The sequence below is a fragment of the Zygosaccharomyces rouxii genome (genome assembly GCF_000026365.1).
Source record: "Zygosaccharomyces rouxii strain CBS732 chromosome F complete sequence".
Taxonomy (NCBI): Eukaryota; Fungi; Ascomycota; class Saccharomycetes; order Saccharomycetales; family Saccharomycetaceae; genus Zygosaccharomyces; species Zygosaccharomyces rouxii.
The window spans coordinates 649,449-665,366 of NC_012995.1; the positions used below are offsets into that span (position 1 = coordinate 649,449).

Genomic DNA, 15,918 nt, shown 5'->3' on the forward strand with positions numbered 1-15,918 from the left:
AGTGTTAAATGAGTGAAGCACCAGAGTTCATCAGGGTCAAGAGACGTAGAGATGAAGACTCAGTACAGGCTTTGCTGGTTGATGAGGGTCAGAAGAAAAGAAAGAAGGGTAGATTCATCTTCAAGTTAGCAAGAACGGTTAACTCAGATAGTTATGAGAATGCAGATGAAGCATTAACTCCACTTCTGAAACTGGCTGCCAATGATCATCGTCATTTTGTTTTAGAACGGGAGGGGAAAAGACGTAGGGATTCTGATGATGTGGAACAAGTACCACCAGTTGGCAAACCCGCAAAAGTTTCTCATCTGGAAGACCACCAAAAGGAAGCTGATGATTTGCCGCCAGAGATCAATCAGATGGTCTCTGACATTCTGAATTTGAATAAAAATGACAAAGGAGAGCAAAATAGACCACGTAAGCCCTCTAAGAAACATTTTGGCGGCAGTAATCGCGAAGTTGTTTCACTACCTAGTAACGATTACATTTACGATATTTACCACTTAGAAAGTCTGAAAGATGATGATTTGAACTCTTACAAATACGAGGATTTAGGGTTTGTTAAGATTGTTAATAAATTCATCGATTTAGTTCCCGACGAGGATACAGATCCCGAACAATGTTCTGATGATGAGGATTCAAACGAGGAGAACTACTATCAGAACGATTATCCTGATGATGAAGACGATGACAGGTCAATTCCCCTAGGTAGTGAGGCTGATGAAGAAAGCTTACCTGAAGAAATTACTTGGAAGAAACAGCCACAAGATGATTACGCAGAACTTTTCGACAAACTGGGACAAAGCGATAACATCCTAGACTCTTTGAATACAAGTAATTTAGTTAATTTGGATGCGGACGATGACGATGACGATGAAGATTGGCATGAAGATCTGGATGACGAAGAGTTTGAAAACGACAATTATGATGGCAGAAATGGATACAAAGCTAACGAATTTTTCCCTACCGATAAAGATGACTCATTAGCAGCCCATCGTGATAAAATATTTGGGAGACTAGAAAAGTTGTTGAACAAAGGCTAGAGTGCTGTTTTCATTATGTTATTATTTGCATCAATATGTGACTGTTTTACAACTCTAAAGTACGCGGTGTGTGGATTGTCGAGGAAAACCGCGGTGTTTGGGTTAATGGAATATCTTTAGATTTTTTTTTCAAGACAGGCGGAAACAAACGCCACACCGACGCAGCGACGCGGAAGCATTGGAATTTTTCACCATTTTGACAAAATATTGAGGGTCGATGGGCGATGGGCCTAGTGGGCGGATGTTTTCCAATTATTGGCATAGGGTTCTTTGTTAGGTGCTGCTGGAGCCTTTTCTGTTGTGTTTTTGAGAGACTTTAGTAGGTCAGAGGCAATTGAAAGATGAAGTTCATCCAAACCGAGCAATTTGTTCAAATTCCAGAAGGTGTCAGTGTCTACATCAAGGCCAGAACCATCAAGGTCGTTGGTCCAAGAGGTACTCTTTTCAAGAACTTGAAGCACGTCGATGTTTCCTTCTCTAGAGTCAGTGCCAAGTTGATCAAGATCACCGTTCACAACGGTGACAGAAAGCACGTTGCTGCTTTGAGAACCGTTAAGTCTTTGGTCGACAACTTGATCACTGGTGTCACCAAGGGTTACCGTTACAAGATGAGATATGTGTACGCGCATTTTCCTATCAACGTCAACGTTGTTGAAAAGGACGGTAAGAAATTGGTCGAAATCAGAAACTACTTGGGTGACAAGCAAGTTAGACACGTCCCAGTTAGAGAAGGTGTTAAGATCGAATTCTCCACTACCCAAAAGGATGAATTGATCTTGGAAGGTAACTCCATCGAAAACGTCTCTCAAAACGCTGCTGACATTCAACAAATCTGTCGTGCCAGAAACAAGGATATCAGAAAGTTCTTGGATGGTATCTACGTCTCTGACAAGGGTGTCATTCAGGACTTGTAAGGTAATTAAGCGCAATTAGTTTTGTATCATATAGTAAATTATCTTCATCCATATAATGAACACTGCTCCTTTAGAGGTCTACTGAACATAAAAACATACAAGAAAAAAAAAAAAAAAATAAATCTTACAGAATATCGGCATATGTCTAGATAATAGTTCAAAATTGTGTCAATAAAAATACCATACCATAATCAACAGTCAATGGTTTCTTGGATTTCTCTTCATGAGTGCCATAGAATTTTGAATCCACCCATTAGGACCACCATCTTCCATTATTACATCGTAAACTTCTTGTGTTGGGAAATTCTTTAATTGGTCGTTCTCACAACCAATGACTGCAGCATTTCTTGTACTAGGGATTCTTAACATTTCCTGGTCCACTTTCCAACCAACACGGTTAGCAATGCAAGTGACATGATCTACTAATCCAGCATAAGTACTATTGCCCACTGTACTGTTTGAAGATTTAACCGATTTCCTTACATTAAAACGAACTCTTTGACCAGAGAAATTATGAGAACAGCATGGTATAACCATGAAGGGGAACCCTAACAGTGGTATCCAACACGTTAATTCATCTGAATGGTTACCAATGATAAATGTGTTCTCAGGAAATTCAGTAACGTTAACTTTAGGGGAACTTAAAAGATCCTCACTGGTGTAGACTACAGTTGCCGGTGCAATGACTTCATGAGCAACTTTAACGGGGAAAATTCCACCGTTATGTTCTAAATGAGGTAGTCTTTTTTTAACTTCTGGATGAGGTCGCACTAGAATTGATGGAATAATTATTTGTTCCTTAAGACACGCTTGAATCTCTGGAGGGAAACTAGACCAAGATTTTCTATGACGTGCGTCAATACCTAGACCTTTAATCCCTTCACTCAATAAAATGTAGCACAGTATACCATTACCACACCCCAAATCCCTAAACTGCATCTTCTCTCTAAAATTGGGGCCGTGCATCTTGGTCCATAGTGCAATTAAAAACGCTGCAATTGCAATATCTTCAAAAACGTGCTTCCTTGGATCTGTCGATTCTTGCCAATTATCCACCAAGTGCGTAGAGTATTTTTTCTTCAATGCAATGTATCTATCTTGGAAATCCACTTTATTAACCACCAAATCGTGTCTAACTCTTTTCTGGTAACCTTGCATAACCCCCATAGAATGTTTGTGTGCAGTTTCTAGCAGCCTCCATGCTGTCCTCACCACCCTTTCTGATTCATTTCGAAGTTGTTCAGTATTATTTTTAAACGAAATGTAATGCACTGAAAGCGTTTTATCATGTAAAAAGATAGCCACGGCTTTCACATGCGGGATGTAAAATGGGCATTCATCTCCTTCTTGAGTATGTGGGATATAGATGACCAAAGAAGTGGATTCATCCTTTAAACCGTTTAATATTAGACAGGTTTGATTCATTATAGCATCTTTGTAGGGGTTTCTCGGTATAATTCTTCTAACGATTTCTGTGGAGCAGTAGAGGTCTAGTTCTGGATTAATTGGCGGAAATCTAACGTCGAAGTCGTCAACTCCTAATTTTTTAGCCTCTGGATCTGAAATTTCCAATTCTTTGTCTTGACATTTCTTAAGAGTACGTTTATTACCGTTAGAATCACATAACACTTCTTGTAAAATATCTGCTCTTAGAATTGCAGATGAATTGATATTAGGTTCCCTTATAACATTCATCATAGCAGTTTCAAAATGGGCCTTATCAAATTTTACAGTTTCTCGAGTGGAATACATGGAGTGCCATTGTTCTCCAAGTATACTCTTCGAATCTAAATTGAATTTAAACTGAGCTCGATTCATGGACATTTCTCAAGGGGGAGCATGGGAGTGCTGAAAGGTAATAAATCGGTATAATACATAATATTGAAATTTCACTGTTATTAGTATTGAATTCGATGGAAGCTCATCGCTGAATTTTTCACCATATGTGATCGACGAAATGGCACGTGAGCACAGCTTCTGATGAGATATGATAAGAAATGGTACTTTTGATGCATTAAACGAATTATTGCATTCAATTACGTATTTTCTGCTTATTTCTGAGGACTGATTATGGTATTCTATCATCTTTTTGTCCTACTCTCGAATACAAAGACCCAGTCGCCGGCGAAAACAGACAAATATACCCTCTAAAAATTTATATAGGTGGTGCAGCTGCTCCATCTCTACGCTAAAGGAAGTTATATGGAAATCTGAGATTAGACTCTTTTATTCTTACACTACTGTGTTTTTTGAACCATTTTTCTGAACGATTTTCTAACATTTAACATTACAGCACAGCTTCTAGGGCACTCTAAAAAGCCGTTCAAAGCTTCAATTGCTAAGTAAAATTTTCCATAATTTTTAGTGAAGCTAACAATATCTGGAAACCCCTTCTACTTCCATTCTCTTTAGGCTTGTTTAAATGTTCTCTTATTTTATTTTTATCTTTTCTGTCATTTTTCTGTTTTCGTCAATAAATTAGCGAAGAGGTTACGTGAAATTTAACATACAGCCTTTAACATCTGCAAGTTTGAAACAACGGATTAATTCTCAGTCAAGAACGGCGTCGATTGTAATTCTACGGCCTGTTCAGCAAATTTTCGACAATGGCATCTTTTTCACAGTATGTGATTTCCCTCGTAACAACGAGGAGGAGGAATTTTGGTTAAATCTTCGAACCATTGAATACTAACACGTATTTTAGATTTAAACAATTGGAAAAACTGGGGAATGGTACTTATGCAACAGTTTACAAAGGGTTAAATAAGACAACAGGAGTGTATGTTGCCCTTAAAGAGGTTAAACTGGATTCCGAAGAGGGAACTCCATCAACAGCGATACGTGAGATTTCGTTAATGAAAGAGTTAAAGCATGATAACGTTGTTAGACTTTACGATGTAATTCATACCGAAAACAAATTGACGCTTGTCTTTGAGTATATGGATAATGATCTGAAGAAATACATGGATTCAAGAACTGTTGGTAACAACCCACAAGGTCTAGAACTAAACTTGGTCAAATATTTCCAATGGCAATTGATGGAAGGTGCAGCATTCTGCCACGAGAACAAGATACTTCATCGTGATTTGAAACCCCAAAATTTGTTGATCAACAATAAGGGCCAGTTAAAATTAGGTGATTTTGGTCTTGCAAGAGCTTTCGGCATACCAGTTAATACTTTTTCTAGTGAAGTTGTAACGTTATGGTACAGAGCTCCTGATGTTCTAATGGGATCGAGGACTTATTCGACTTCTATCGATATGTGGTCATGCGGTTGTATATTAGCGGAAATGGTTACTGGTAAACCACTTTTCCCCGGTACAAATGACGAAGAACAGTTAAAACTGATCTTTGACATTATGGGTACACCAAATGAATCCACATGGCCAGGTGTTTCATCACTACCAAAATTCAATCTAAATTTCCCACAGAAGCTACCAAGGGATTTAAGATCAATTTTACAGGTTTGCTCAAAGGAACCATTAGATGACAATTTGATCGATCTCTTACACGGGTTATTACAGCTAAATCCTGATATGAGGTTAAGTGCGAAACAAGCTTTGCACCATCCTTGGTTTGCAGAGTACTACCAACATGTTTAATTAGTTATTATGTATTTCAGAAAAAAGCTCCATAATGCGGTTGTCCACCATGGTTCACTACAATGTCGATAACGGTCATATTTGAAGTGGATCTTAACAGTCGCCATAATGAAGGATCTGATAAATGCTCCTGTGCGTTCTCTCTTGAATAGAAAAGATTTAAGAATTTGGTAAAAGTTTGTATTGGTTTATTAGATTTATTCTGTACGAATAAAACATCCAGAAGTGATTCTAACGGTTCGGACGAATAAATCCCCCCATCTTCCACTTTAGCAATTTCTAGTACCAATCCAACCGTTTCGAAAAAAAGTTCGTCATCGTCATCATCATCATCATTATTGTTTCTATCATAAAACCAATGAATTAACTCGTTAAGATGAATATATGGGTCCTTTAAGATGAAAAATCTCGAAAGAGATCTGATGAAATTTCTATTGTAGACAAAGAGCTCAAAATTTGCGTAGAAAACTTGTGGGAAATCCATTAGGCCATCTTGTTCCCACCATTGAACAACTTTACCACTGTCACCCTCACTCATAAAATCCTGGTAAACTGCCGTCGGTATAAACCTCGAAATAGAATCCAAAATCTCCATATTAGCTGTTAGATAATTCCAAAACGCATTCACATTGAAGACTGTTTCCAACATCAACAAAACTTTCTGACCATCATGACGGTTGTCATCATCGTCTTCTTCATTCAACTCAATACCGTACTGCAAAGGATCCCAAACGTAGTTCTCCCATACCATACTGGAAAGCAAAGAAGTACTGGGAACCAATATAGTATGGTAGAATTTGTTCAATTCGTACATAGCAGCATTCCCAGACATGATAAAAATTCTCTGTATTATCTCAACGGGCAATTCACTCATACCGATAGACACTTTTCCGTCATCACGTTTCCTTCTTTTATTAGTGAGCTTATCCTCCTTGCCATGCTTCAGTAGTTTAACCTTGTGTCTGTGACCTCTACGTTTCCTAGTAGGATATCCAGCAATAGCATACCCCATATTGACATTTTGTGCTTCTTGGCTTGTACGTTATGTAGCTTGGAATTTGCCAAGACTTACAGGACAAATCTGATAAAATGTGATATAATGGGCTGGGATGAACAAAGAACAAGAGAAACAAAAGCTTACATAATTAGAAACGTAGACGTAGGCTCCTGCCACTACTTTCCCTGCATCTAGGGAAGAGCCGTGAACTGCCAAGAACCTTTTACGATGGCCATAGGAAAGGAGTAAATACGACATCCCAAACAACAACAAGATACATAGAAGACGTGCATGTAAATACATAAAAAAACACGCTTGGCAAGAACAACCGTTAAATCCAGCTGAATATATATCTGGATTCTCTAAAGACTCTGATCCAGCAAATCAAATAGCAATCTCGTCGCGTCAAAAGCTTTACTGAATCTTCAAGTGGTCCGCGACCTTTTTTGGCGTTGATTCTTCCAATGAAATAAACAGGCGAGATAAAATTCTTGTTAACACGATTCCCATAACATTTTCAATATAAACAAAATAACAACATACTATATACTTAGGTTGAGCAAGAGAAGAAAAGGAGAAAAGAAGACATTGTTTTACTTAAGGTTGGGAGTTAAAGCTAGATAGATATAAGCTCTTTTACTTTAATTTGTGTTCTCTTTCACATTGGTTCTATTTCTATTTCGATTTCACTTTTCATTTCAAGAGCAGGAACTCAGATCTCTCTCCCTTCATTCCCTCTTCTAAATACATTACTGGCACTTTGCTGACAGAGAGAAGAAGAAGACGCCGAAAAAGTCTCGAGGGAAAATAGCTATATTTTTTTTATTTTGATTGTAACTACCACAATGTCGTCGTTACTTAGAGTTTTGGTCGTTGGTGACAATTCCAATACACTGCTATATGCCTCTCGTTTCCGACTGGCAAAGAGCGTTGAGCTTTATCACGTCAGTGAAAATAAATCTAACCATTTCGAAGTGGATACTTTGGCGTATGGACATGATTCATTTCAATTAGACAACCACTTCACATCGGTGGCTCATTTAGAGGAAGCAATGAAACAATCGGGTGAGACCGGAGTCATATTTGATCTGATCATATTAAGTGCTATGTCATTACAAGAAATGTCGTCACTGGCAATGCAATTGAATCCAATGATCAATATCAACTCAAAGATTTTTTTGGAATCTAGCGGATTTGTTCAGTTGGAACAATTTGTAAAAATGTCAATGGATTTACCACAGTTAAACATCTTTAGCATTGTAACGGATTATGATCTTCGTGAAGTGCGTCCAAACCAATACAAGCAATTTGCAGCGCCAGGGGCGCAAAATTGTATTTATTTGGGTGATTCAAGCTCAATCTCATCGAAAAAGCAAAGCAGCGTTGGTGCTAGTCCGGCAAAATATCCAAAAAGTGTGGGAACTCTTTTAGCTACTTTCCAGAAATTATTCGAAAAATTGTTTCCCCAAGATAAAATCGATCTCTGTAACGGGTCGCAGGCTGATTTCTTGTCAACTATGTGGACCATGGCCATTCCAAAAATATGTTTTGATCCATTGTTAATTCTATTAGAAGAGACTGATCCACAACAGCTAAATCATCAAGTTTTGGCGAAGCCATTGATTTCAGGTTTAGTCACTGAAGTTATTACAATCTTAAAGAGTATGGGTGGTAAATTGCCAACTCATTTAGAATCTGAAACTGAACTTTTAGCACATTGGCAATCCTCCTATGCTGGTACTGGTGAAATGCCAGCCGCTGTTTACCATTTTGTTAATCGTACTTCTCCATTGAACATCGACATGCTATTGTTACAGCCAATTTTGTTAGCCGATGATTATTACATCAAGACCCCTTATTTGGAATTCCTATACTCATTAATGTGTCAATATCAAAAGTTGAATGACGGTAGTTCTAAATGGTTTGTGAGAAGAGAAACTGATGAATTGCAAAATGGTGGTAGTAACAATATTGCAGTGTTAACAGATGAAAATGAGCACTTGCAATCCCAGCTGGTCGAAGTTCGTGAACAATTGGCAGAAAAAGATTCGCATTTGAGAAAAATGGAGGCAACTGCTCAACAATCTGGATCTCAAGTACAGGCTTTACAAAACCAAATTGCATCCTTGAGGGAAGTTATCGTAGGCCAATCCCAGAAACACGATGCATTGACTCAAGAATTGAGACAGGCTCAACAACAGGCTCAACAAGTTGCACCTCTACAACAGCTACGTGATGTCAATGGCTCCAATGAACAAGAAGGCTCCTTCACTAGTGCAGTGGGCGAACCACCTCGTGAAACTACTAACAATAACCCCTATTCTGAGAATTATGAGTCAAGCGGTACTCCAGATTTGAGAGATATTGAGAATTTTGCCCTACTTGGTGTAAGTTACGGTGATACCCCACAAAGAGATGCATCTAAGCAGGAACAACAGCAGCAGCAGCAACCACAACAGCGTGCTGCGCCAGTCCATCCAACTCAGCATACTCCACCTCCAACAGCTACAAATGTGAATGGGGTCAACGGTGTGCCTGCTCATTCAACGGCAACTGGCGGTACATCCGATTTAGACAGATCTTTGAAAGAACGTGAGTTGGAAATACGTAGAAAGGAATTAGAATTGCAAGAAAAAGAATTGAATTTTCAAAAGAGAGCTGTTCAACAACAACAACATAGACAACATAAATATGCTGGTGTTGCTGCTCCCGTCGGTGGGCCTGTTGCTGGTGGTGGCCCACCTTCCCCCACGTTGGGATCAAGTAGAAAACCTTCTCACCCACAATTGCAACAAGCACCAGGATTGCGTTCCAATAGAACGATGCATGGAGCTACACCAGGTGGATTCGGACCTGGTGGTGGGTATGGTGATCCAATGACTGGAGTCAATGGTAAACCTCCTAGAGCCACTGCTGGTCCAAGTGGATACGGGTTACAAGCCGCTGCCCCATCACAACCTCAGGGACACTATCCACCTCATGCAATTAAACCAACTAGTAGAAAAAACAGACACAGTAATATGCCAACTATTGGCAATGCTTCCAGCGTTGGTTTCCGCGATTACAGCAGACCAACTGCTAGCGCTGGTGCTCCAGTGGTGTCATCACGTGTCAACTCTATGTCTACAGGTAATCTGCAAAGTGTGCCGGTGCCTAAGAGCGTTAGGCAATCAAGCGTTCCTGGTATGAATTTCCCGGGCAATGGATCAAATCCAAGACTAGCAACTAATGGTAGAGCTCCAGGTATTATTGGTCCTAGTAGTACTGGTGCTGGTAATAATGGTGTACCAGGAACTACTGGTAATGAACTTAATAAATCATTTGGTAGTGCCAATTCAGGAACGGATCCAACACATTTAACTCCTGATGATTCCCAAAATTCTGTAGCTCACCATATGAACGGTAACAGTTCTAATTTACAAGTACCGGAATTAAACAATTCTGAGAATAATGGTTCGAGTGGACCACAACCACCAATTTTACAAGTCAATGGTACCGAACCAGAAAAACCAGTTGAAATTAATACAACAGCAGACACAAATGAAGCATCAGAAATTAATGATGAAAAGGACGTTGCATCCACAGGTGCTGCTAGCGTAGCTGGTGGTGGTGATGAAAACGCTGGAACTGGTGAAAAGGGTAAGAAGAAGAAATTTGGATTGTTTGGTAAGAAGAAGAATAAGTCCAAGAAATGAATTTCTTTTATTTTTTTAGTAGATCAAATCCCATTATGCACATAAAACTAAAGTAGCGTTTTTCTAATAGTACGTTTTATAATTTATGTTAGTAGAATTGGGAGGACAGAAGGTCCCTCCGTGTGTACATCGTTTGTACCACAAGCTACTTCAAAAAGAAAAAGAATAATATTCTGATTCATGGCGGTTTCGAACCGCCGACATCTAACCTTATAATATTCAAAATTCACGTGATCAAGAAAAGGATAAAAAAATCATTCTTATATCATTGTAAACGAGAGTGAAAAAATTTTGTTAGCAAGACCGAACTTTGGGAAGGAAGACAAAAGTCGACCACCTTTAAGAGTGTTATTACCATTGAAGGTACAATTTCTTCAATAATAACAATCGACTGAATATTAAAGTACATCGATAATCCCATAATGCCAATTGATCAAGAAAAATTAGCTAAGTTGCAGAAGTTGTCTTCCAACAACAAGGTTGGTGGTACTAGAAGAAAGATGGGTAAAAAGACTGGCTCTTCTGCATCTTCAAACAAGGATGATACCAAATTGCAAGCTCAATTGGCTAAATTGCATGCTGTCACCGTCGACAACGTTGCTGAAGCTAACTTCTTCAAGGATGACGGTAACGTTATGCACTTCAACAAGGTTGGTGTTCAAGTAGCTCCTCAACACAACACTTCTGTTTTCTACGGTCTTCCACAAGAGAAGGGTCTACAAGAATTGTTCCCTAACATTATCTCTCAAATGGGCCCTGAAGCTATCCAAGCTTTGACACAATTAAGTGCTCAAATGCAACAGGCTCAACAAGTCCAAAAGCCTGATGCCGATGCAGCTGCTGGTGCCGAGAAGAAAGACGAAGGTATTCCAGAACTAGTGGAAGGTCAAACTTTTGATGCTGATGTCGAATAATTTCAGTAACATCTAAAAGACATGAAATAAGAAAAGAAATAAAATAAAAACGTTTGCATAAAGATATTCAGTCAAGTTCTGTAATACATATAACATTTATTTTCTTTTACAAACGAGTTTTTAAAAAAACTGAAGTCATAACCCTGTACCTGTTTGTTGAGCCCTTTCCAAAATTTCATTTATGTCACCACCAATACTTAATAACTTGCTCCTGTTCCTTCTACAGGTTAAAGTATCAAAATGTCTCTTTAATGCATCTTTCCTTGCAAACCCTTTACCACACTGCGAACAGATATTAGGTAAAACTGGCAAATGCGTTCTTTCGTGCCTTCGTAAGTCCGACGATCTACGAAATACTAATTTACACTTAGCACAATGGAACTGCCTATCCTGTAGCAATGTTCCTTTAGCATCCTGTGTATCTTCGTTACCACTATCTTCCACATCTTGTCTTTCCTTAGGTTTGAAGACTACATCAGGTTCTTTCTCACTACTGCCAATCTTGATATCCTCAGTCGGGAGCAAACTTGTACTTGTATTCACATCTGTTTTTTTGATTTCAGGACTCACGTATTTGATTCTACTTAATAGTTCCCTTATAGTTGGGTCCACATTCTCTGCATTCAATGAGGTCGCCACTATAGCTTCAGCAGCCTGTCTGAAGAAAACTGCATCTTCACTCATGATGGAAGCAGTCGTCGTAAAAATAACCAATAGTACAATACTACTGCAACTGATTCTTGATACTTGACGGTTTCGCTCTTATATTTTGGTAGCTTGTTGAAGGATCCACAGTTGTGGTTTTCCTTCAGGCTGAAAAAAATCGATGCCCTCTTATAATACAACCCCGTATAAATGCAAATACAAAAATATAAATATTAGAATAGTTGGAAATATTCCTGAACCATTTTCTTTGATGCCCTATCAAATTGTTCAATTTCTGTAGTCTTCACGTAACCTTCTTCTCTTAAATGGGACCAGTTAGGTGAGTCCTGCTCCCTCTCAGGATGGTTATGGATTAGTACCGCACGTACAATGGAACTACAGTTAGTCACTTCGTCCAGCGAAAGACCTGTCACCCTACTGAAAAGCGCATAGCAGTGGTCCCTTGTAATTAGTCTTTGGCCATAATCATTGGTTCTGTTGGGAACACTTAGTACAAATGATGCTACTACCAATTTCAAAAAATCGTATTTCAGATGTCTCATGTAGTTGGACCCCATAATGTTTTCATTGCAACACTTTAAAAATTTGGTTACGATGCAACAGACCGTCTTAAACTGTAGCCTGCTTGAGTGTGATCTTTTCAATACTGTTTCCATGAACTGGATGGCTTTGGAATCGAAATTATCGTCTTCAATGTTTAGGAGATGAGCATACTTGTCCAGCGTTTCTTTGATAAAATGTGAAATTAAAAATCGGTTTAAAACTAGAAACTGTTTCTTACGAAGTGCTAGTAAATTCATTTTTGATGCCCTCTACTAGCACTCTTTCGGTTGTCAACACACTTTATGTATTATTTATTCTATGCTTGTGTATTATTCGGAGTGATGAGCTCAATGTTTTCTCGAAGGACAAGCGAAAACTTTTCTATGTTATAACAGATGGTACCAAATTGACCACTAGACATGCTCAATCGACCCCGCTGTTGGGTTATTAGACGTTTTGCAAGTCAACATGCCTATCAAAAGACATTAAATCTACCCCAGACTAAATTTGCCAATAGATCAAACCTACAGAGGACTGTTAATGAATTGATTCCAGAATCCTGTGATAAAATCTACAAATCTCAATTACAAGAATTTTTAAGCAAGATAGAGGAGTTAGGAGATGATTCCAACGCAAAACTGAAGCTCGTCGAAGAGAACCTGTTTGTTTTACAAGACGGACCGCCTTATGCCAATGGAGATTTACACTATGGACATGCCCTAAACAAGATTCTAAAGGATATCATTAATCGATACCAGTTATCCCAGGGTAAATACATCTTTTATAAACCAGGTTGGGATTGTCATGGATTACCGATTGAAATGAAGGCTTTAAAACAGTTCAATCCTGATCAATTGGGAAAAGTATCACCGGTAAAAATTAGGGCAATGGCATCTAACCATGCTAGAAAGGCTATTAAATTACAGAAGGAACAATTTGGGAAATTTGCCATTATGACAGATTGGGATAAACCCTATGTGACAATGGAGTCAGAATACGAAATAAACCAACTAAGGGTGTTTCTGAAATTAGTTTCTAGAGGACTTATAAAGAGACAGAACAAACCTGTTTATTGGGGGACAGAAACTAGAACTGCATTAGCAGAAGGTGAATTGGAATATAACGAAAACCATAAATCAAAGGCAGCATATGTGGAATTCCCGCTCACTAAAGACTCGTGTTCGAAATTGTTTGAGTCTGCCAATATTACTCCGGTTGCAGATGTCAGTTTGTTAATTTGGACGACAACACCATGGACACTTTTTTCCAATAGGGCTATTTGCTTCAATGAAAAGTACGAGTACCAATTGTTAAGGGACAACAACAACGGCGGTAATTATGTGGTTGTAGAATCAAATTTGGCAGAAAAATTAGAATTTTTAATCAACTACCAAAAAGTTGCAGCTGTCTCCGGTTCTGCATTGTCTCGTTTGCAATACACTAATCCCTTGTTGGGAGACCGTGTAGAACGTCCACTTTTACACGGTGACCACGTCACTAATTCGGCAGGTACAGGTCTTGTTCATACTGCTCCTGGACATGGGTTTGATGACTACAATGTGGCACATAATCACAAAGTTGAAGTTGTTTCACCGGTGGACGCAGCAGGTCGGTTCAAACTAGAAGAACTACCACCACACTTACATGAATTGCTAACAGAACATCAAACTGGGTTACCTCGACTAGTATTAGAACCTTCTACCGCCAAAGTTATCCTTGATATGCTTCAGAAAATGGGAATGCTATGCAGTAGCCATGATTATACCCATTCGTATCCATATGATTGGAGATCAAAAAAGCCTGTTATCATTAGAGCTACACCTCAGTGGTTTGCCGATTTGCACGATGTGAAAGGAGATGCCATTGAATCATTGGAGAAGGTGAAGTTTTATCCAGATCGTGGTAATGCCAGATTATCGTCATTTATCAAGAACAGAAATGAATGGTGTATATCTAGGCAACGTTCTTGGGGGGTCCCCATTCCTGCATTTTACAAGAAGGATGATCCAGATGTGACTTTGATGACTGAAGAAACTGTCGCGCACGTTATTCAAGTTATAAGAGAAAAGGGAATTGACGCATGGTTTAAATTTGATGATTCTAACATGGCGGATTGGTTACCGCCAAGATATAAGAACGAAGCTAATTCGTACTACAGAGGTAAAGACACCATGGACGTTTGGTTTGATAGTGGTACTGCTTGGAATGAGTTAAAAGATTTTTATTTGAAAGAATTGAAGCTGAAACAGCTACCAACGTATTTGGCAGATGTGTATTTGGAAGGTTCAGATCAACACAGAGGTTGGTTTCAGAGTTCAACTTTGACTAGGGTAGCATACTCAGGAAAACCAGTGGCTCCATTTAAAACTCTAATCACACACGGTTTTACGCTGGATGAAAATGGAATAAAGATGTCGAAATCCATTGGTAATGTCATCTCGCCAGATGCAATCATACAAGGTGACAAAACCCGTGGACTCCCAGCTCTAGGCGTGGATGGCTTAAGGTACCTGGTAGCACAATCGAATTTTACCGCAGATGTTGCAGCTGGTCCCGTTATTATGAATCATGTCGCAGAAGCCTTGAAGAAGTTCAGGTTGGCCTTCCGATTCCTTTTGGGTAACTTACAGAAAGCCACTTTCCAAAAAATTTCTTACGACCAATTGAGACCAATTGACAAATATACTCTTTACAAACTGCAAGAGTTGCAAATTACGGCCAGAACTTTTTACAATGAAAACAATTTTTCTAAAGTTTTGACCGCGGTTCAATATCATATGAGTAATGACTTGTCTGCACTGTATTTCGATATTTCCAAGGATAGTCTCTACTCAGATGCTCTTGACTCTTTCAAAAGACAACAGATTCAAACCGTATTGCTGCAGATTCTGTTGAGTTATACTGCCATAATAGGTCCTATTTTGCCCACACTAGTTCAAGAAGTTTGGAATGCTTTACCACTAAAATGGTTAGGTGAGGAAGAGCATCAAAAATTGACAGTTTTCAGGACATGGCCCCACTACGATATTCCTGAATCTGCAAAGAATTCCTTCGCGAACTGTGAACTGAGATTGCTTGATGAATTTCAAAGACAATTCGATACATTGGAAAAATCTATTACGAAACCAGTGCAAACTGTCACGAGGATACGTTCCTCTGAATGTCCATTACCATATAATGAGGATGAACTAGCCGATATCCTGAGAACTGCAAGAGTTGAAATTATTAGTGGAGGTGTTCCTGAGGAGACCGAAACGGAAATTTCATTGCCAAATGGTACAAAATTGCATATGCTTGTTAGACCAAGCGAACTGAGTAAATGTCCCAGATGTTGGAAGCATAACTCTTCACAAGAAGACACACTATGTTCAAGATGTAATGATACTATTCATAACAAGGCTTGAGGAAGTCTTGTAATTTCATGTAAAAAGCTATACCGTAGAATAATAAAAATTGCTATACTGCTTAATGAGTACAATGTATGATGAGTCTCGTGTAAACTTGTTGAGTTTGATGAGCTCGGTACCCGAAGGTATATTTTCCAATT

General features: G+C 38.9%; 10 protein-coding genes across 10 annotated transcripts; 6 read left to right on the forward strand and 4 right to left on the reverse strand.

Annotated features, from left to right (window-relative positions):
* Positions 1-8: 8 nt before the first annotated feature.
* On the forward strand, positions 9-1,040 carry IWR1 (Iwr1p; the record flags this gene model as incomplete). The annotated part of the gene is made up of 1 exon (XM_002497500.1): positions 9-1,040. One exon carries the CDS (start codon positions 9-11, stop codon positions 1,038-1,040), a length of 1,032 nt encoding a protein of 343 aa, XP_002497545.1.
* A 341-nt stretch (positions 1,041-1,381) lies between these two features.
* On the forward strand, positions 1,382-1,954 carry ZYRO0F08030g (60S ribosomal protein uL6; the record flags this gene model as incomplete). The annotated part of the gene is made up of 1 exon (XM_002497501.1): positions 1,382-1,954. The coding sequence occupies one exon, from the start codon at positions 1,382-1,384 to the stop codon at positions 1,952-1,954; it is 573 nt and encodes a 190-aa protein (XP_002497546.1).
* A 198-nt stretch (positions 1,955-2,152) lies between these two features.
* TRM44 (tRNA (uracil) methyltransferase) lies at positions 2,153-3,778 on the reverse strand (the record flags this gene model as incomplete). The annotated part of the gene is made up of 1 exon (XM_002497502.1): positions 2,153-3,778. The coding sequence occupies one exon, from the start codon at positions 3,776-3,778 to the stop codon at positions 2,153-2,155; it is 1,626 nt and encodes a 541-aa protein (XP_002497547.1).
* Positions 3,779-4,560: 782 nt separating this feature from the next.
* PHO85 (cyclin-dependent serine/threonine-protein kinase PHO85) lies at positions 4,561-5,556 on the forward strand (the record flags this gene model as incomplete). Its single annotated transcript, XM_002497503.1, has 2 exons — positions 4,561-4,577; positions 4,659-5,556. The coding sequence occupies 2 exons, from the start codon at positions 4,561-4,563 to the stop codon at positions 5,554-5,556; spliced, it is 915 nt and encodes a 304-aa protein (XP_002497548.1).
* A 16-nt stretch (positions 5,557-5,572) lies between these two features.
* On the reverse strand, positions 5,573-6,568 carry ZYRO0F08096g (uncharacterized protein; the record flags this gene model as incomplete). Its single annotated transcript, XM_002497504.1, has 1 exon — positions 5,573-6,568. One exon carries the CDS (start codon positions 6,566-6,568, stop codon positions 5,573-5,575), a length of 996 nt encoding a protein of 331 aa, XP_002497549.1.
* An 830-nt stretch (positions 6,569-7,398) lies between these two features.
* Positions 7,399-10,248, forward strand: SVL3 (Svl3p; the record flags this gene model as incomplete). The annotated part of the gene is made up of 1 exon (XM_002497505.1): positions 7,399-10,248. One exon carries the CDS (start codon positions 7,399-7,401, stop codon positions 10,246-10,248), a length of 2,850 nt encoding a protein of 949 aa, XP_002497550.1.
* A 422-nt stretch (positions 10,249-10,670) lies between these two features.
* EGD1 (Egd1p) lies at positions 10,671-11,162 on the forward strand (the record flags this gene model as incomplete). The annotated part of the gene is made up of 1 exon (XM_002497506.1): positions 10,671-11,162. One exon carries the CDS (start codon positions 10,671-10,673, stop codon positions 11,160-11,162), a length of 492 nt encoding a protein of 163 aa, XP_002497551.1.
* A 135-nt stretch (positions 11,163-11,297) lies between these two features.
* On the reverse strand, positions 11,298-11,846 carry MET31 (Met31p; the record flags this gene model as incomplete). The annotated part of the gene is made up of 1 exon (XM_002497507.1): positions 11,298-11,846. The coding sequence occupies one exon, from the start codon at positions 11,844-11,846 to the stop codon at positions 11,298-11,300; it is 549 nt and encodes a 182-aa protein (XP_002497552.1).
* A 194-nt stretch (positions 11,847-12,040) lies between these two features.
* ZYRO0F08184g (uncharacterized protein) lies at positions 12,041-12,628 on the reverse strand (the record flags this gene model as incomplete). Its single annotated transcript, XM_002497508.1, has 1 exon — positions 12,041-12,628. The coding sequence occupies one exon, from the start codon at positions 12,626-12,628 to the stop codon at positions 12,041-12,043; it is 588 nt and encodes a 195-aa protein (XP_002497553.1).
* A 162-nt stretch (positions 12,629-12,790) lies between these two features.
* ISM1 (isoleucine--tRNA ligase ISM1) lies at positions 12,791-15,775 on the forward strand (the record flags this gene model as incomplete). Its single annotated transcript, XM_002497509.1, has 1 exon — positions 12,791-15,775. One exon carries the CDS (start codon positions 12,791-12,793, stop codon positions 15,773-15,775), a length of 2,985 nt encoding a protein of 994 aa, XP_002497554.1.
* Positions 15,776-15,918: the final 143 nt, after the last annotated feature.